The 18,735-nt window shown below is 44.2% G+C and overlaps 6 protein-coding genes across 7 annotated transcripts; 3 read left to right on the top strand and 3 right to left on the bottom strand.

Annotated features, from left to right (window-relative positions):
- The first annotated feature begins 35 nt into the window (after positions 1–35).
- LOC108101120 (rRNA methyltransferase 2, mitochondrial) lies at positions 36–908 on the top strand. Its single transcript, XM_017205341.1, has one exon. The coding sequence runs from the start codon at positions 65–67 to the stop codon at positions 815–817; it is 753 nt and encodes a 250-aa protein (XP_017060830.1). The 5' UTR covers positions 36–64; the 3' UTR covers positions 818–908.
- Positions 909–1,077: 169 nt separating this feature from the next.
- Positions 1,078–2,851, bottom strand: LOC108101119 (venom serine carboxypeptidase). The gene is made up of 2 exons (XM_017205340.2): positions 2,731–2,851; positions 1,078–2,655 (listed from the first exon to the last, which is right to left on the bottom strand). Exon 2 carries the CDS (start codon positions 2,632–2,634, stop codon positions 1,186–1,188), a length of 1,449 nt encoding a protein of 482 aa, XP_017060829.1. The 5' UTR covers positions 2,635–2,655; positions 2,731–2,851; the 3' UTR covers positions 1,078–1,185.
- A 404-nt stretch (positions 2,852–3,255) lies between these two features.
- On the top strand, positions 3,256–5,846 carry LOC108101094 (transmembrane protein 256). The gene is made up of 3 exons (XM_017205305.2): positions 3,256–3,493; positions 3,564–3,872; positions 5,586–5,846. Exons 1-3 carry the CDS (start codon positions 3,401–3,403, stop codon positions 5,727–5,729), a joined length of 546 nt encoding a protein of 181 aa, XP_017060794.1. The 5' UTR covers positions 3,256–3,400; the 3' UTR covers positions 5,730–5,846.
- Positions 5,847–6,038: 192 nt separating this feature from the next.
- On the bottom strand, positions 6,039–14,769 carry LOC108101093 (probable multidrug resistance-associated protein lethal(2)03659). Of its 2 annotated transcripts, none has more exons than XM_017205304.2 (10): positions 14,677–14,769; positions 13,644–13,797; positions 13,496–13,581; positions 11,196–11,355; positions 10,930–11,126; positions 10,680–10,861; positions 8,580–10,171; positions 8,027–8,520; positions 6,750–7,945; positions 6,039–6,684 (listed from the first exon to the last, which is right to left on the bottom strand). In XM_017205304.2, exons 2-10 carry the CDS (start codon positions 13,718–13,720, stop codon positions 6,646–6,648), a joined length of 4,023 nt encoding a protein of 1,340 aa, XP_017060793.1. In that variant the 5' UTR covers positions 13,721–13,797; positions 14,677–14,769; the 3' UTR covers positions 6,039–6,645. The 2 variants fall into 2 exon arrangements, with proteins under 2 accessions (XP_017060793.1, XP_017060792.1); XM_017205303.2 differs by lacking the exon at positions 14,677–14,769 and adding an exon at positions 14,341–14,393.
- Positions 14,770–15,376: 607 nt separating this feature from the next.
- On the bottom strand, positions 15,377–16,848 carry LOC108101032. Its single transcript, XM_017205200.2, has 2 exons — positions 16,561–16,848; positions 15,377–16,497 (listed from the first exon to the last, which is right to left on the bottom strand). The coding sequence occupies exons 1-2, from the start codon at positions 16,634–16,636 to the stop codon at positions 15,464–15,466; spliced, it is 1,110 nt and encodes a 369-aa protein (XP_017060689.1). The 5' UTR covers positions 16,637–16,848; the 3' UTR covers positions 15,377–15,463.
- Positions 16,849–16,958: 110 nt separating this feature from the next.
- LOC108101096 (short-chain specific acyl-CoA dehydrogenase, mitochondrial) lies at positions 16,959–18,534 on the top strand. The gene is made up of 3 exons (XM_017205308.2): positions 16,959–17,122; positions 17,211–17,420; positions 17,478–18,534. The coding sequence occupies exons 1-3, from the start codon at positions 17,089–17,091 to the stop codon at positions 18,449–18,451; spliced, it is 1,218 nt and encodes a 405-aa protein (XP_017060797.1). The 5' UTR covers positions 16,959–17,088; the 3' UTR covers positions 18,452–18,534.
- Positions 18,535–18,735: the final 201 nt, after the last annotated feature.

Here is an 18,735-nt window from a genome sequence, read left to right as displayed (position 1 = left end):
AACACACTCGAACTCTGTCCCGATTCATCTATCGATAGACGATAAAACCTCGATAAATTACACAATGCGGCTTGTTTTTTCTGGTAATTCTGTTTTTAAACGTCTGCTTCACACGGAAATTGCCGGAAAGTATGCTAAGCAGCAGCCACGAAACCTCAAAGGACGAAGCAAGAGCTCCCAGGAATGGCTCACCCGTCAGCTGGCCGACCCGTACGTGGAGAAGGCCCGCATGATGAACTATCGCTGCCGAAGTGCCTTCAAACTTTTGGAGATCGATGACAAATACGGGATCCTGCGACCCGGGGACACAGTTTTGGACTGTGGAGCAGCACCCGGCAGCTGGAGCCAGGTAGCCGTGGAGCGGACCAATGCCAACGGAAAGCAGGAGCGGGCACCACAAGGTGCCGTCTTCAGCATTGATCTGTTGCATTTCCATGCTGTGCCGGGAGCCACAATCTTCGGTGGCATGGATTTTACCTCCTCCCTTGCGCAAAAGCGACTCAAGGAGTCCTTACAGGAGCGAAAGGTAAACTGCGTGCTGTCCGACATGGCACCGAATGCCACTGGAGTAAGGATGTTGGACCAGGAGAGTATCACGAACCTCTGCTACGAGGTACTCCGCTTCGCATTGGCCATGTCCGCTCCGCAGGCTCATCTGGTAGTCAAAGTGTGGGACAACGGCGATGTACCCAAGCTGGAGCGCGATATGCTTAGGTTTTACGAGAAAGTTAAGCGTGTCAAACCTCGCGCTAGTCGCGGAGATTCCGCCGAACACTTCCTGGTGGCCCGAAACTTTAAGGGAACAACAGATAGTTAATTATTAATGGTAGTATTTGAAATAGTAAAGTACGTATTGTTGAATATTTGTTTAGTTAATGTTAAAAATAAATGAGAGAGATTTCTACCTACCCGTACTCAGATAAATAATGTCAACTGGCGCGAAAACTTTTTAGTCTCGATGTTCATACGAACAGCATGGCTGAATCGTCCCACAGGCTGGTGCTTTTGAAACTAGTCATCCATTGGCGTGTGGTGAAAGTGATTAAAATTCAAAAAATAATAAAGAGACGCGTGCTCTAACTTCACACATTAAAAACAACCCGATTTATTCAATATAGACATTATTAAAACAAACAACTTTAAAAGGGAGACCAAATTGTAAATTTTAGTTTAAGTATGCAGCTCCTAGTGCTTATAGTGAGTAAGGTGATTGATCATTTCATATAGCCACTTGGGCTGATCGTGGGGAGCCATATGCCCGGCATTGCGCACCATAATCTCTACCAGATGCCCGGCATGCTTTACATATCCGGCTACCTCTCCATCAATACGCCAAATCTCACGGGGAGCGACCTTGTATTTATCGGAAGCAGGGAACTTCAAATGGTTGAGGTAGTTTCGGGTCAGCGGATAGGCCACAATGATGTCTAGCTGTCCACTGTAGATGCACACAGTGTAGTGAGCCAGAAGTTCGGCTATCCACGGGGCCACGCTGTCCATGACATCCTTCTTTAGGTGCAGTTCCACCTTGTTCTCTTTGTCCAGGTCGTGGAATGGTTTATTACCCACATGGATGGCCCGACGAGTGGTGCCCGATTGCAGGAAATCGCCCAAAGCCTTGCCATCATCGTCATGCGTCTTTAGGTAGTTGTAGTACCAATTATAGCCCGTGAGATTGCTAAATAGTGAGCCATTAGTAAGATCTCCGTTGATCAGGGAATCGAATACGTCGAAGGCACACTCCATGTCATGATTTTCGATGCAGGCGGCTCCCTTGGCCTCGGCATCGTGGAAGCTCTGCAGACCGTGTTCGTCGATCAGGCCAAGCTGGTAGAGATAATCGCCGTACTTCAGCTGGTGTAAAGGATCTGACAGTCCGTTTCCGATGGCCACGCCCTTTAGTGGGATATAGACGGGCGTCTCGATGGCATTCTGCACCTTATGGATGTGGTATGCCAAGGCGGGCACATACTTGCCGGCATACGACTCTCCGGTGACCCAGAAACCCGAGGAGTTTCTCCACTCGAAAAGCTCGTACAGTTGCATTACGGCCTCGTGCAGATTGCGACCCACGTCCTTCTCGTTCTTGGCATAGCCGGCATCGTCATCCGTGAAACTAAAGCCAGTTCCCACGGGGTTATCTATATAGATAAGATTATGCGTCTTGCTCCAAGTGTAGTTACGCTTTTGCAGTTTCCCATGCCCATCAAGCTCCAAAGGCCCGTTCTCCGTGAATAAACCAAACAGCGAAGAGGCGCCTGGACCGCCCTGCAGCCACAGGACAACTGGTGCGTAATCAGAATCCTGTTCGGCGGGGAAGTACCAGAAGAACATGTTTGAGTTAAAGCCGGGATCCACGGTCAGGTAGCCGGCGTAGCTCTCCACTCCGTGAAACTGGGAACCCGTAACACGGGCCAGATTCTGAACTTCTTGCTTCTTCATCGAATTGTTGTGAATAAGGGGCGTAAGGAACAGTGGCTCTCCGGGATCAACGCCATCGTCAAAGAACTGAAAGCGCGGATACGGATTGATGAAGCTCTTTCTGTAAGGGCGTTCCCTCGGTGTTTCTTTGGCTCCACATAAGGCGACTATAGCCGCGATAATTAGAAATGCGCAATGAGTTGCAGTTTTCATTGTTCGGCTGCAAAACTTGGACTGAAAAAAGCGAATAAATTGTGTTGGTTGCTTTGTTTTATCTCCCAATAGATGTTTACGCCCCGACCTACTCACCGATCGGTTGATAAAGGGGCTTTAATCAGTTCTTTCACTTTGCCTTACTTCGTATTTCGCAGAGCCGGCAATAATAACTTCTGATTATTATGCACTGATTTATCAGTGTAGCCACAGCGGTCAAACCATAGGGTTGTCGGGTATTTGTAATAACTCAGCTGAAATTCTTTTTCTGAAATGGAATCAGGAGTTGAATGTTAAAGACAAATATTAAATAAAAAAAAACAGTGCATGCCACAACTTAAGAACGGAACCAAGTTTAAATTTCTAGATTGTAAGAGCCCTCCGAGGTTTTTTAATCGTTATAAGATATGCATTTCACCAATCGCCAATAGTTGTCGTTACCGTTTAGTTTTCAATTTTTCCCGCCAATACATCTTGTATGTCCGCTTGGGGTTTGCTTATACGAAATACTTTTAAAACAGATTGATAATACACTTTTAGTGTTAGTTGAACAGTAAGCCCATAAAACTCTACATAACATTTTCGATTTAAGTCAAATAAGATTTATCTTTAGACCGACCTGGAAGTCAGATCGCTGCGAGAGAATCGATAGGAAACATCGACTTGAACCGCCAGTCCGGCAACGCCCGGGCATTTTGCGTCAAAATTTTTAGTGGGAGCGCAGCTGATTTTCCAGCGCCAAATAAAGTTTAAGCAACAGCACACAATGTCAGTCGCCGACACTCTAGAATACGTGACCCTTGGCAATCCTGTCAGCAAAATGGTCGCTTCATCCGCTTCCGCAGTGCTCCGCACCCTTGTAACTATTCCAACTCGCTCAGGAGAGTTACCGAGTTATATGTAATAATTATCCCTTTTATCGACTACAGGGTCTGCGTCCGAAGAAGGTCCCTGTGCAGGACACAAGCATGGCTCTGCATCCTTCAGCGCACAACTACGTGCATCCGCATGGATCGCTCTACAGCCTGGCCGGCAGTCACTACCACTTCGTACGTCTGGCCGGTATCGGTGGGGCATCGGCCATCTTTATGGGAGCCTACTGCAAGTACGTCCTCAAGGACGTCGGTGATCCCAAGGAGCAGGTGGACTCGCAGGCCTTCGCCGACGTCGCTAATCGCATCCACTTCTTGCACTCCTTTGCTATGATGGCCATGCCCCTGGCCCACTATCCAGTACTCGTAAGTTGAAGGGGAAGTACCAATAATTATACATTCGGGGTTTACCAGGAACTCCAAGAAAATGCAGTTCAAAGAGATTTTTGTAGCATCCCTGTGTTTTGCATTGCAAGGTTGTTTAGAAAAGGCAAAACGCCACACTAACAAAAAAACTAAACATAACATAAACATTTCAAATGCAAAAGCGATCTGGGTTCGCAAAAATACACACCCTTATCACAGCAATTATTTAAATGCTAGCTTTAAATAAGTACTTGTACTTGTGTTTATTTTTTAAAACTGTTGTTGTGCAACCAACATTCACGGTTTATTCATTCATCATTACCAACCTTCAAATATTAAGTTATAAAAGGATTACTTAACAAAAAAATTCAAATATCCTAAATGCAATAGTATTCTAATCCAAATAATTTTAAAGACTGAATGTCTGAGTTCTGCAAATAAGCAATTTATTAAATGAAAGGACTGGGTGGCTAGCATCATTAATTTAAATAGTAAAAATAAAACTGCAAGAAATGAAGCTATAAAAAGTCAACTTACAATTTTGGTTTTTAAAAACGCTTTCTGAAAGTTGTCCTTTCCAGCTTCCCAACCAAACCAAAAACACATTAAGTTCACGCAGATTCCAAAACCAATGTCGATCATATTTAGTTTATTTGTAAAGCTTTTGTTTGCCGGTTTTGTGGTTTACATAAACTCTGTAAAGTTAGATCTCTGAACGGAATTTATAACAACTCGCGTTACTCTCGAATCGAAACTCCAACATTGATACTCGTATAATTGACACTCTGCTTAGCTAGTCTAATGCGCTGATTGACGTTACAAAAATTGAGCTAATAATGAATATTGATTTCGGCAAGCGCTTCCAAGATACTTCTCCATTTCTTCTCCATATAATAGGTATGCGTATGTATATTCATGTTGTATATGAAATGTTTCCAAAGCTAAAGCTAAATGTTCAACAACCACTAATTGCAGCTTACAAAGTAATTTTCAATACCACACACGATACTTGTATAATTGCATTAATTCGGATATTTCTTAGGTTTGTGATATGAGCAGGTTCATAGCTGATATGGGTTCAGGGTCTTGGGTAGGAATTTGTTAATTTACTTCAATATTACAATTGTATTTAAAAATGTACCAAAAAGGCATAGATTCTCTCGTTTGTTTGATGTTATTTTGTAATTGGTTTTTGTTGTTATCAGCCTTATTCGATAAGTAAAATGTGGAGCTTGCTCTCGCTCCGTTTTTTTCAGGTTAAAGCCAACAACTAAAGCTAACATCAAAATATGCACACAAAACTTTAGCCACTTTTGCTAACTTCTAATCTTATACTAAGCCAATAATATAGGGCCTGTTCCGGTTTTCATTGATTTCATTTCAAAAGTAAATGCATTTATAGATAGATTGATATCTTGAACGTTAGCTAAGGAAGTTTTATCGGTAGATTCTTGCTGGTAAACTTATGATTTTTCTTCTTTAAATATTGATCGTTTTGTTAGTTATTATTCTTCCTGACTGTGGACATTTAGTTTCTATAAATTCATTTTCTTGCCTCAAGAACAAGTTGATAAGGTTAGTATCCTAAAATCGTTTGGTTACAATAGTAGTTAATCTTCAATTCGATTTGAATCCCGAAAATAGAGAAAAATGGAACAGGCCTATGTGACTTTGATGGTTACTTTTAGTGAAATGTCTTCTTCTTTTCCGCAGACTGGGACTTTGATGATTACGGGCACGATGCTCTTTAGCGGATGTATGTACTACCGCGCTTTGACTGGTGAAAAGCGGCTTCAGCCGTTCGCGACCGTCGGAGGATTCTGCCTGATGGCCGCCTGGCTGTCGCTGGTCCTGTAGGATGAGCGGAATGGAGACTACTTATATATATCTTATAGCTCTTACTAAACAGTTATGTAGTCGGAAAGGCAACTAAAGCTATGCCAAGTTTTAACATACAACATCGGCTAAAAATGATTCTCGTGTCTGTGTTTCATTACCTTTCGCAGGCAGTAATTTACAATAAACATACTTAGCATTAAAATGATCTCTAGGAGGGCTTTGCAGCTAATGGAAGATACTTTTGAGTTAAATGCGTACAATTTCTTAGAGTATATAGCTGTTGCCAAATGTAAATCGCTTAAATGAAATAAATAAAATAAAAACGTGTTAACAAAAAACCAACCGAGCTGTTACATTTATTGTATACCTGTACATTAATAAATTACTATAAAAACACACATATATTAATACTAGGCGTAACATTTCATAGAGTTCTCTTTTAGTTTTTCATGTTTTTTTTTTTTACTTTTTGAATTTTTTTTTGTTTAGGTTGTTATTGTCGTTTTACTGGAACACATAATACAAATGCAATGCGACCTTTTGAAGGCCAATGCACAAAGTTCAGCTAAAATTAATTATTGCACAATTTGCATTTCATATCATTCTTTGTTTAAGGTATAAAAACATTTACTCCCTACGCTCCTCTAACGTCAGCTTATTGTCTTGCTGTTTGATTTCCCATCAGTTACCTAGTTTTTTACACCTGACTAACATTTAATTTGATTTGTACACGTATTGTAAAAAATTCCTCAGCGGCCACTCAGTGTGGATGTCTACCGGTGCCGCTGATGCTGTGCTATCCTAATAACTTCTGCTTGGAGGCCTCCGCAAAGAGGAAGGTCTTCTGTATGCCCGCATTGGCCGCCGGGTGATTCGTAATTGGTTCCAGTATCTTAAGTATGTAGTCTTTAAACGCCTTCGGAACGGCGAAATGTCAAGAATCCTTCTTGAGTCGCAGGTTGTCATCATGGGCCTGTATGTAAATTATTTATTAATTTATTTAAACTTTATATATTTATTTTATTAAGTGACTTTTACCTTCTGTGCAACCTTCAGCAGGGCATCGAAGGTGGCGTCTCCCGTCTGCTTCACCATGCTGTGGAACACCTTCTTCTCACTGGTGGTCAGTAGTTCGAACGGAGATCCGAACTCAACCGCCCTTCCGGCATCCATGACCAGCACCTTGTCCGAATCCATAACAGTGTGCAGGCGATGGGCAATAGTGAGCACCGTGCAATCCTTGAATTTGTTCCTAATCGTCGTCTGGATGAGGGCATCCGTCTGCGGGTCCACGTTGGCCGTTGCCTCGTCCATCACCAGGATGCGATTCTCGCGGAGAATGGCCCTGGCCAAGCACACCAACTGGCGCTGTCCCACACTGAAGTTGGTGCCGCCCTCGGATATCTTGCTCTGCAGTCCGCTGGGCAGATCGGCCACCACCTGCTTGAGCTTCACCTCCTCCAGGGATTCCCAGAGCTTGGCGTCGCTGTACTCGTCAAAGGGATCCAGGTTGTAGCGCATTGTGCCGGAGAAGAGCACCGGTTCCTGGGGAATGATGGAGATCTTGCTGCGCAGATCGTGCAGTCCCAGGTCGTTGGTATCGCGCCTGTCGATCAGGATGGCTCCCTCGTTGTAGGACAGCCGGAAGAGGGCGTTGATCAGCGAGGACTTGCCGGCTCCAGTGCGACCCACAATGCCCACCTTCTCGCAGCCTTCGATGGCGATGTTCAGGGATCGGAGCACATAATCGGCCGCCTTGTCGGGGAAGTACTTTAGCGAGAGGTCGTCGAACACGATCTTTCCGTCCTCTGGCCAATCCTTCGGCGGCTTCTTGTTCGGCTTGCTCTCGAAGTCACCCTCCGGCTCCAGGTCCTCGTACTCCACCACTCGCTCCACCGCCGTCATCGTGTTCTCCAGCTCCGCCGACTGCCGCATGCCCCACTGCACCATGCCGGTCATGCCCATTGCCTGGGTGATGGCCAGACCCACATCTCCTCCGTTTTCGGGGGAGAACAGGAAGAAGCTGAGGGTGATCACTGCAATGTAGACGACACAAACGCAGTCCAGCCAATAGCCAAAGGCTCGACTCGTCGCAAGGAACATGTAGTAACCCGAACTGTGCATGTCCTGGTAGTTGTCGAACTCGGCAATCAGTTCCTTCTGGGCTCCAAAGGCTCGGATGGTGGCCAGACCATTCAGGGAAGCACTCAAATGCGAGTAAATGGGTGATCGTGCTGTGGGTAAAAAAGGATTGCATTAAATACATAGATTTAAGGAAGTATATTTCATGAAATAGTTCTAAGTTGTCCACTTACTGACAGCTTCAAGACGCTTGACATCCCTGGAGGTGCTCAAATAGAAGACCCGCAGGGCATAGAAGACGACCACGAGGACAGCTGTTGCCAGGATGTACCAAACATTAACGATGCACAGGACGACTACTATACCGACGATGGCGAGGAAGATCTGCATCACGTCCATCATAACCGAGGGCAGGATCTCGTCCACCTGACCCAGATCCTTGGAGAAGCGGTTGAGGATTCGGCCCGAGGGGTTCGTGTTGAAGAAGTGCATCGCCGCCCGGGTGACTCCCTGGAACATGGTGTTGTGCAGCGTGGTGGAGCTGCGCATGGCCAGGTAGAAGAAGAGCATGCTCCGCACCAGCGAGAAGATGATCACGGAAACGTTGATGCCGGTGAAGTAGTAGATGTCCACGGGGTCGGTGTCCGCGTTGATGCGGGTTTCCGGGAAGGCGCGTCGCAATCGTGCCATAAAAGTGTCACGCTCGGCTTCACCATTCTTATTTACCCTGGAAAGAGAGAGTTGGAAGGTCACAGAAAGCCACATCTTTTGGGGTTATTAACTTACCAGTAGGACAAGAAGATATCGCCACCAGATCCCAGCACCTGTGCTCCAATGCAGAAGAAGGCGAACACAATGAACAGACCGTAGCCATTCGCTCCGAAGTACTTCTTGTAGAGCTTCATGCCAATGCGACCCTCCACGCGACCCTCCTGCGTCTGCATAGGTGACTCCGCTGCCACGGACTCGGCTGCTGATTCCATGGAGGAGATACTGCCGTGTCGTTCCCGCAACTTGCTGTTCTGCCGCGAAAGTGCCTTCTTTTCCGCCGCATCGCCGGCGCCCTCGTCCTTCTTGCTCGGATCCGTCAGCATCTGGGCGAAATCCAGACCACTCTTGGCCATCGACTCGTAGGTGCCCATGGCGCTGATCTTGCCCTTGTCCATGATCACAATCACGTCGGCCTGCTCCAGGAACTGCAGTTGGTGGGTCACCAGCAGCACGATGTTCTCCCGCAGGAAGCCACGCATGCACTGATCGAACAGATGGCGTCCCACATGGGTGTCCACGGCGCTGAGCGGATCGTCCAGCAGGTAGATGTCCGCCTTCCGGTAAACAGCGCGGGCCAAGCTAATACGAGCCTTTTGTCCACCGGATAGGGAGGCTCCTCTCTCGCCCACAATCGTCTTGTCAGCATAGGGAAGCAGTTCGAAGTCCCGCTCCAGGGCACACTTCTTGACCACAGTGCGGTAGCGATGCTTGTCCATGGGCAGTCCGAAGAGGATGTTCTGCCGCACGGTGCCGGTGAAGAGCCATGGTTCCTGGGAGGCATAGGAGAGGGTACCATTCACCTTAACCGATCCCGAATCCGGATTGAGTTCACCCAGCACAGCCTGGATCAAACTGGATTTGCCGGAGCCCACTGGTCCAATCACTGCCACCAGTTGACGTGGCTTGAACTTCAGGGATATGTTGTCCAGGGTGTAGTCCGTGCTCTTCTGGTCCCACTTGGCCTTCAGCTTGCTGATGTTGATGCTGGGTTCCGCCTCGCTGCTTCGCCGGCTGTTGGGCTTCAGGACTCCAGTGGTTTGGGCCACCGCGGGCTCCGAAATGAGACCCGCCTTGCCCAGCTTTTGCTCGTCCAGATCCTCCGACTTGTCGCGCACCTTCGTCTCCTCGTGAAGCATGAAAGTCTGGATACGGCGGATCGAGACCAGCAGCTCGGCAAACTGCGAGATGCCCATGGGGAAGTAGACGGTCATGGTGTTCCGAAGGATGTTGTAGTAAGCCGTGATCACGAAGGCCTTCTCGGCGGTCAGGAGCTTTCCGAGCAGCACGAAGCCCACCAGACTCACGAAAACCGATATCCTCGTCACGAACATAATGAAACTTTGCAGGGTGCCTCGGATGTAGTTCACGTTGCGGATGGCGTTCATCTCCTTGGTGCGCACATAGTTGATCATCTTGCTGAAGGGGATCTCCCACGCGTACATCTTGATCACTTGGATGCCCGAGATGATCTCGTTCATCATCCGCACACGTTCATCCGTTCGCAGAGCCGTTTTCAATCGCAGCACCGATGTCTTTTTGCCCAGATAAGCTTGCAAGGGAATGAAGAGCAGCATCACCGCCACGCCAAAGAAGGCGGAGATACCAATCTGCGGAGGAAATGGGTATTACTATAGTATCGTTTTTTACCATAAAAATTAACTGATTTTACTTAAGTACGTAGGTAAACAAGTTTCATAACTTATTCCAGTCTGTATCAATTCAAGATTGAAAATATAGATTAATTTAAATTTACTGAACTACATTATGAAAGGTTTTTTTTTTACCCCCAAAAGTATTAATTTCAATGAGTTTCAGAAACTAATTGTTTTATGCTCTTCAAATGATAATGATATTTTTTTAAAACAAAAGCAAATGCCATGCGTAAACATTTTTGTTTTTTTGCTTAGGTTTTTCTTTATCTATATTACTCTCTGTAGACCTACCTCAATTTTTTCCAAATGAAAGATTTTTATACAATTCAACTGCCGTTTTCTACTTATAATGGTTTAGTTTAAAATTCTTAATAAATAATAGTTTTATGAAACCACTAAATAATCTCTCTAACTAAAAGATTCCCACAGATTATATTAATACTAATCAATTCAGATAACTTACCTCTCTGTACATAAGGTAAGTGATAATGCCAATTTCCACGGGACCCAGCCATAAATAATTCATGTGGATGACGGAGACGTCCAGCCGGCCCACATCGTTCGAGATGAGATTGACCACCTGACCAATTGTGGTATCGCCCAGCGCGGTTCGACTCAGGCGCAGAGCCTTCCGATAAATCATGCCTGCGGGGGATCATTATTCATTTGTCACAAGGCGAACAAGAAGGCACCTCCTCCTCCGTTCAACTTACTTGTCATGGCGATTCTGGCCTTCATGCCGACGTGGAACATGCCCAGCATGTAGGGATGCATCAAGAGCACGTTGAAGGCGCTCGTCAAGATCACGCCCAGGGCGTAGAGATATGCCTTCGTCTGGTTGTCGCTCTCCTGGTTGCTCGTGTCCGCATAGTAGGCCACCAGACCGCCCAGGAACAAAGGCTGCGTGACACTGAAAAGGGCGGGGAGTGTGGGTTATAAATCAGCCAGGCGGAGGGGCGGGGCTGTTCGATCAGCTTACCGGAAACCGATCTCCAAGATGAAGAGCACCAGGCCTAGGCCTGCCAGGCGCCAGCCAAACACGCTCATCGAGGCCTTCAGCAGGCTGGGAGTCTTCTTCTTCTTGCGCTTCTTCTCCACCTCCTTCTCCCACGCCTCGCTCAACTGGCTGCCCAGGTGATCTGGAAAGTGCAGAGATTGAGATATCATCCAGGTGCAGCCAAGCAATAAATTCCTCCTGACAGAACAACAAGGCACGTTGGCATGCAATTGGCAGACGATACTGCGGTGTTTAAAGATGCTAACAAAATAAACACCCGTGTTTATGTTAGCGAAAATATCGTACATTAACCTCTTGTTCCTTATAAAAACAAGAAAAGCCATTATCTTATTAACAAAACAAAAACTCAAATCAAAAATGAATTTTCTATTATACTGTTTGCATTCGAATCCAGAAATAATATATTTTACTGGGCCATTTTTAACCTTATCATCATTTAAATTGGCTATGTTATGGCTCTTATCATTGTATAAACCCTTCAAATTGTCAAGTTACGAAAATATTAGAGATAATATACAGATTTGTATGACAGTTTTGTAATCAAACCATAAAAATTGTTATCTCTTTAATTATAGACTTCTTTCCGTCATCACTTTGGTCAAAACAATTACTCTACATCTGAAATTTGTGCTATACAATGCTTAAATGCATTTTTAACTTCCTAGTTGCTAAGAAACAAACCTAATGACATTGCTGATCTGGCATCTCAATCTATATATTATCAGGGAAGGATTATTACTCAGAATGTCATGTGCGGAAATAGCAGAATAAGGTTATAGATTGCTAAAATACTATCATTTCCACGGTAACCGTGAACAATAAACTCTGTAATAGGAATTTCTTGTGCTTTGGTTTAACTTTGAATTATGGCCGGCAACAAAAGCCAATCCCAGCCAGCTGCATTGCATTTAATCAATCTTATCAACTGCGAAATGCGAAAATCCACTTTCCGATATAATGGCACTTTGATTCCGGCACTTCCGCAAGGCTTAAATCAGCCTCAAGGGGCCTTAGATTGCACACATCGATTATCAAGAGTAACAAAAGCTAAAGTTTACCATTTTATACGGTTTGCATACGTACATATTTGCCCAGATATGCGCCATTGTTTTTGTTATTGAATAAGCCCCGTGCCACGACCCACTCAACACAATATCTCTAGGTGCCCATTGATTATAAGTAAATAAGCCTGAGCAGCTAATTGCGTATACAATATCGGGGCTGTTCGAACTTCGAAAGGTGTTATCAAATATTTGGGGCAGAACGTTCAATTAATTGTGGCCAGCGGACGTTGTCAAAGATACCACATTTGTCATTTTTCGGGACACTTCCAAAGTTTTAAATGGGGAAATCAAAGGTCCAATTGAGCCAGATTGGATACCGCTATCAGTGGTGATCGTATAATTCAATGAGCACGAGTGATGGTGCAGAATGTGCGTATCCAAGGGCTATCTTATCGTACGGATTAGAAACGGCTATGATCTCAATGGAGTAGTAGTATATGGTGCAAATAGCAATAAGGCAGGCGCGATATGCAGCGGAATCTAATCGCAACTTCCCCTTTACAGAAGAGCCCTTCAGTGTTTTCGCTGATCCTTCGAACTCACGGAATAACCGAAAGGCTTTACAACCACAAAAAGTGGGCGCATGCTAAGCCCTATCTAATCGTAATCGTCGGGTGCCTTGAAGTGTCTCCCCGGCACTTCATTCGGGGAGTGTCTGTGTGCTGGAGATAGTGCGCTAAATATGCGGTTTAGTTGCTTATATAAGCTATAGACTATGGAGTCCGGACAGCAAGGAAACATTCGAGACATTCCGGGTATCTGGGAATTCACACGCGACTAATGTCCATCTTCAGGAACCACTCAAAAACTGGCCAAAGGGCAATGAAATCGAAACTCGAATGATCATTGCACCCAATAACTGAAGCACTTTTACTAGGTGACTAACAACGGGGATATAGTCATATAGTAAAACCCAATAGTGGAATCTATTGCCACATGACGTCACGTACGGCTTAATCTGACATACGTGCTGATAACAATTTTTCTCTCATTCAAAACTCCTTGAGTTCGAATTTACTTATCAAACCCGCTTAGCGATAATTCAATTAAATTAATTATGGACGGGTTTGCAGATATAGCCATAAATTATCTTGGCCCAATTTATTATGCAAGGCACGATGTAGGGTCTTTTTTGGTGCCTTCGCACCAAGGGATTATTAGTCACAGGTCTGCTATCAAATCCCTATCGTAACTCACCTGATCTGTGCTCTTGTAACGCCCGGTATAAATCATTTTCGTCGAGGGTCTTTTTGCGTCCCTTGAAGAATGTGGGCATGGCAAAGCTAATGTGAAATATTATTTAAGATTATAGAGAGGCGTTTCATATTTATTCACATAAACTTACCAGAACATCAAGGATGAAAAGATGTTCGACGTCTCGCGCGGATTCTCCGGCAGTTCATCGGCTTTCATTGACTGCATTTTGGTCGTTTCTTATTCTATCAATTTCTTTACTTCAGGTGCCAGTTCATTGGTCGGGGGTATATCTTCCGGTGCCGCTGAAATCACGTAGAAATATCACATATATATACATACATATATGGCTAAAAAGTGGTTATATTTTTTCTATCCCAAATTCTAAGATAATGTGTCGAATCTAAAGATTGTTGTCGCATGATGATTACGCTTTTTTTTGGTTCTTTTATAATTTCAGCCACTTTTATAGTGTTTTGTTTGAGGCGATAAACCGATCTGATAAACTTGGCCCATATTTGTTGTTTAAAAACAAATGGACATTCATTTTTGTTTTTGATTACGGCACAACATTTTCCTTTTGGTAAAAATTGATTTCTAAATAAGCTTTGAATACTAAATACTGTTTTTGCAACTTAACAAAGTAAGCCTTAAATAAAAAAAAAACCAAGTACGTAAGATTCAATAAATTATTTTAAATGCAACACTTTTTTGGACAAATGTTCTTTCCATTGACTGAGCTTTATAATCCTATATCACTTTTTAGAACTTCCTGTATTTGATATTCACTGGCTTTGCACTCGCGACACACTTCACTAATGGGGAAACCCTTTAGAAGGGAGACTCACGGTTGTTTTCCACCTGGCGGATCCGGTGGCAGCTTCTCGCTAAAACTTAGTGGCTGCTCGCCAAGAATTAACGGCCCTTTTATAGGCGCTGTGGGGATGAACACCCACCCACACCAGTGCAGAGCGTATTATCAGGAGATCGACGGAGAGCGGAAGAGAGCTTGGGGGAGATAAGAACGATGCTAACACATACACTTTGGGATCGAGGGAGCCGCTTTGGCTCTCGCTCTCCTCTCTTCGCTCTTGTATGTGTATTTGTGTGGCGCCTGCCAGCGTTATCACTCTTAACTTTTTTGTTTATATTTGCTCAGGGAGCACTTGCATTTTGTTGTTTACCTCTCTTTTGCGGGCGCAGCGGGCGGTGGATGCGGAAATCGGTGTGCAAAGGAAACTGAAAGAACTCCAAAAGTGGGGGCAAATCAATAGGACAACAAATGGGACTCCTATTGCCGTGCTTGTTTCCGTGCTGCTGAAAGTGCCTTTCCTTGTCCACAGGACACTCCAAACTTAAAAGTTGCGCTGTTCTATTTTTTGTGTGCTGAATTTACAAAGTTGTGCAGTGAAAAACATAAAAAACGTTAAACAAGTTCCAGTGCGTGCGCGTCGAATCTGCGCAGAGATGAAAAGCGGGCTGTCAAAACCAGAACGGAAAACTGGCAGATACACAGTGGCTCACGAATGTACTCGCACTGACACGCTTGTTTCAGCACTCTTAAATTAGATTACAAGTTACATATAATGTTACTGCATTTAGTTGTTTTTTTAATCTTAAGATTTTTTTTAATGGCAATTTATAAATACCAATGTTGGAGAGGTAGATAGTAATGTGTATGAATTTTCTCGGTTCAATAATTGTAATATTGCTAAAAAATACTATTTTTATTAACAAACAATCTTTTTAATTTAAATTGTGAAATTGGTTTGGTGGTTTGTTTAACTTATATTACATAGGTGTTTCCCAAAAGACCATATCAAAACACCGGCATCTTTTTGCTTTCTCATAAAAAAGGAAATTTCTTTGGTTTAACATTTTTTTATTTTCAACATGTCAAAAAATATGTAATTTTACATAAATACTTATACAATTTATAAAAAAATATACATTTGTTGTTTTCCCTAAAATCTACTCATTATTCAGCGCTATAAAGTAGCAACTTTCCTCTGGACTGACATCGACGGGAAGGTACACGATCTCCTCATAAACATTTTCTTCAACAGATGCGTATTGGATCACATGGAAGCCGGGCTCTGCTTGGACCACTCCGTCCTCAAGAACTTCAATCTCCTCAACTACATTTTCCAATACCAGACCATCGATTTCCTCTATTTCAGTTCTCTCGTTCAAAGTATCAATATGTGCCAGGCCATTTGCTTCTACAGTACCATCGATCTCCTCCGCATCATCCTCTGCCACCGCACCATTTGAGCCTTCCACGTTATAACTCTCCTCAAAGCAGGGAGCCTCCTCCAGGGTCTTTTTAGCCTCCAAACGTTCTTGCTTTAGGGCATTTCTTACCTCCAGGGCATCAAACTCCTCCTGTATTCTGGCCAGGTGTCTCATTGACTGCAGGTGCCGAACAAAGCAGAATCTTCTGGCTGTCCTGTATTGACAGGGCTTGCACTCTAAGGTGGAGTTGAATTGGGAGAAGTCTTCCAAGTAGGTTTCGCAATCTTCGTCAGTATCATTAAACTCTTCAGATGGCTCTACAAAGTGTTCCTTTTCTTGAGGGATATAGTCTATGTACCCATTCGCATCCAGTTGGCTAGTTAATATTTCTTGGTGCTCCTGGGACTTATTGTGTGTTTCGCAGGGGTCTTTTTCAGGTCTTTCTGATTTATCCGCCTCTTCCATCAGCTTTTCACATTCATCCATCTCCTTCATGAGGTGCCGCCTCGATTCCTTGTGGCGCTCATAGCTATATCTTTTTGCTGTGGTGTATTCGCAGACTGCACAGGAGAATAAGGACCTTTCGAAGTCAGAATCGGAGTCCTCTGAGCACAACTCCTGCCACACGTGTTTCTGTGAGCGCCGGTGGCGCTTAAGGTCCCTCCTCCGGTCCGTCGAATAATTGCAGCCATTTAGTTTGCAAACCAAGCGCTTTAACTTGACTGGCTCGGTGGGTTTGGTTTTTCCAGGCGGGGGTTTGGTGAGCAAAACTAAAAAGGGAATTATTTTTCATGCAATTAGGAATCCTGTGTTGGAATAACGCTGGTACTTACATTCCACTTCATACTCGTCGTTAAAATCGAGGGTCTCTATCGTCAGGGTTTCGGTGCCCTCGTTTGTGTTCGACATCTTTGGCAGTTTGGTGGTCCCCGCTTTTTATAAATAACAAATCAACAATTGTTCTTAAATGTTACCAAAATGTTTATGCTTTAAAATGCGCATTAATGTGACTGTAAGTGGCTAAAATTGAGTACCAAAACTCAATTTAGTACAAAATTTAACGCGAGTTTCTAGTCTAATTGAAACTATTTGGTGCATTTTAAAACATTTTTAAAAATGGTGTAATTAATAATCTTAACCAATTATTTACAAGTAATTAAGAATTTCATTATATACCAAACATAGTTCACCCTGTATAAACCACTTGTTACATACGTACATAACAAAACCGGTGTCCATCTCTGGTCACACTGCTCACTTTTAATTTATTTTTTAACATCAAAGTTCTTAATACAAATTTCTTACACTTATTTTATACAATTTTATTAATATATTTAAGTAAAAAATAAACCTACGCCAACATGCAGTCCGTACTCACCCGCTCGTTTAATATTGGTAGGACAAAGCAACCATTGGACTTTGAGCCCCACAATCATCAAATGTATTCTATATGCAAGATCCTTAACGAGATACTGATTTTCAGCCAGAAGATCTCTTAATGTGCGACAAATAGCATCCTTGTCGGCCCTTTCGGAGACCCACCAAATGCTACAAAAGTCCTGTCGGGATTTTGCCAACTGCGAGCTGAGTGGAAATGCGGCTAAATTTGATCGGGAGCACCTTTATCCCGAAAAGCAGATCCGTCAAATGGGCGAACTAGGAGTCATGGCGGTGGCGATTCCTGAAGAGTTAGGTAATACATTTTATATCAATATCAACGTCCTTTTAATGTCTATATGGTTTTTAACAGGTGGCACTGGTCTGGATTATGTGGCCTATGCCATTGCCATGGAGGAAATTTCTCGGGGTTGTGCCTCTGCTGGCGTCATCATGTCGGTTAACAACTCGCTGTATCTGGGACCCCTTCTCTCCTTCGGAAACGACGCTCAGAAGGCGGACTACATCACTCCCTTTACAACTGGAGAGCGAGTAGGTTGCTTCGCTCTATCCGAACCTGGAAATGGATCCGATGCCGGAGCTGCCTCCACAATAGCCACCGACAAGGGAGATCATTTTGTGCTGAATGGCACAAAGGCCTGGATAACCAACGCATTCGAGGCAGAGGCCGCCATCGTATTTGCCACCACCAACAAGCAGCTGAAGCACAAAGGAATCTCAGCGTTCATTGTGCCCAAAGGCACCAAAGGATTTTCGCTGGGCAAGAAGGAGGATAAGCTGGGCATCCGGGGATCCTCGACCTGCCAGTTGATCTTCGAGGACTGTGCAGTGCCGAAAGAGAATATGCTTGGCGAGCCAGGATTCGGTTTTAAGATTGCCATGCAAACATTGGACGCTGGACGAATAGGAATCGCTGGCCAGGCGCTAGGCATCGGTCAGGCGGCCCTGGAACTAGCCGTGGACTATGCCCAGAAACGTCAGGCCTTTGGAAAGCCCATTGCTAAGTTGCAGTCCATCCAGCAGAAGATCGCGGACATGTCCCTGGCCATGGAATCGGCTCGTCTGCTCACCTGGCGCGCCGCTTGGCTGAAGGACAACAAACAGCCCTACACCAAAGAGGCTGCGATGGCAAAACTGGCTGCCTCCGAGGCGGCCACCATGTGCTCCCATCAGTGCATCCAAATCTTAGGAGGAATGGGATATGTCACGGACATGGCTGCTGAACGTCACTATCGGGATGCCCGCATTACAGAAATCTACGAGGGCACCTCAGAAATCCAAAGATTGGTTATTGCGGGCTCCATTCTTAAGGAATATGCTAGTTAAGATCAAAGTTTTTACGTACAACACAAAAATTTGAAACAAGTTCGATTGTATTAGTTTCTACCTTATAAAACTTTTCAAAACAATTTGGCTAATGGATTTTTAATTTTTGTTGCAACACAATTTTATCAAGTCGGGTTAGATTGAATATGCAGTTTTATTGCAATATGCAGTTTTTGCGGATATAAATAAATATTTTTTAAAGCACACATTTTCAATTTAAAGTCGAACTTTAACGGTCCGCAGAGTTGGAGTTAGCGCCAAATATTCAACAAAGATATCCGTTA

This window comes from Drosophila ficusphila, unplaced genomic scaffold (assembly GCF_018152265.1).
Source record: "Drosophila ficusphila isolate 14025-0441.05 unplaced genomic scaffold, ASM1815226v1 contig_791, whole genome shotgun sequence".
Lineage (NCBI taxonomy): Eukaryota > Metazoa > Arthropoda > Insecta > Diptera > Drosophilidae > Drosophila > Drosophila ficusphila.
This window is presented reverse-complemented; position numbering and strand designations above follow the sequence as displayed.

What these genes read in the sequence shown, in the direction of transcription:
- LOC108101120 (XM_017205341.1), top strand. Translation starts at nt 65, where the DNA reads ATGCGGCTTGTTTTTTCTGGTAATTCTGTTTTTAAACGTCTGCTTCAC.
- LOC108101119 (XM_017205340.2), bottom strand. Translation starts at nt 2,634, where the DNA reads ATGAAAACTGCAACTCATTGCGCATTTCTAATTATCGCGGCTATAGTC.
- LOC108101094 (XM_017205305.2), top strand. Translation starts at nt 3,401, where the DNA reads ATGTCAGTCGCCGACACTCTAGAATACGTGACCCTTGGCAATCCTGTC. An exon ending in CCGCAGTGCTCCGCACCCTT is followed by an intron (nt 3,494 to 3,563) that starts GTAACTATTCCA and finishes TATCGACTACAG; the next exon opens with GGTCTGCGTCCGAAGAAGGT. An exon ending in TGGCCCACTATCCAGTACTC is followed by an intron (nt 3,873 to 5,585) that starts GTAAGTTGAAGG and finishes TCTTTTCCGCAG; the next exon opens with ACTGGGACTTTGATGATTAC.
- LOC108101093 (XM_017205304.2), bottom strand. Translation starts at nt 13,720, where the DNA reads ATGCAGTCAATGAAAGCCGATGAACTGCCGGAGAATCCGCGCGAGACG. An exon ending in TTTTCATCCTTGATGTTCTG is followed by an intron (nt 13,582 to 13,643) that starts GTAAGTTTATGT and finishes ATTTCACATTAG; the next exon opens with CTTTGCCATGCCCACATTCT. An exon ending in CTTACCTTATGTACAGAGAG is followed by an intron (nt 10,172 to 10,679) that starts GTAAGTTATCTG and finishes TTTCCTCCGCAG; the next exon opens with ATTGGTATCTCCGCCTTCTT.
- LOC108101032 (XM_017205200.2), bottom strand. Translation starts at nt 16,636, where the DNA reads ATGTCGAACACAAACGAGGGCACCGAAACCCTGACGATAGAGACCCTC. An exon ending in CGACGAGTATGAAGTGGAAT is followed by an intron (nt 16,498 to 16,560) that starts GTAAGTACCAGC and finishes TTCCCTTTTTAG; the next exon opens with TTTTGCTCACCAAACCCCCG.
- LOC108101096 (XM_017205308.2), top strand. Translation starts at nt 17,089, where the DNA reads ATGCAGTCCGTACTCACCCGCTCGTTTAATATTG. An exon ending in CACCCGCTCGTTTAATATTG is followed by an intron (nt 17,123 to 17,210) that starts GTAGGACAAAGC and finishes ACTGATTTTCAG; the next exon opens with CCAGAAGATCTCTTAATGTG. An exon ending in GGCGATTCCTGAAGAGTTAG is followed by an intron (nt 17,421 to 17,477) that starts GTAATACATTTT and finishes GGTTTTTAACAG; the next exon opens with GTGGCACTGGTCTGGATTAT.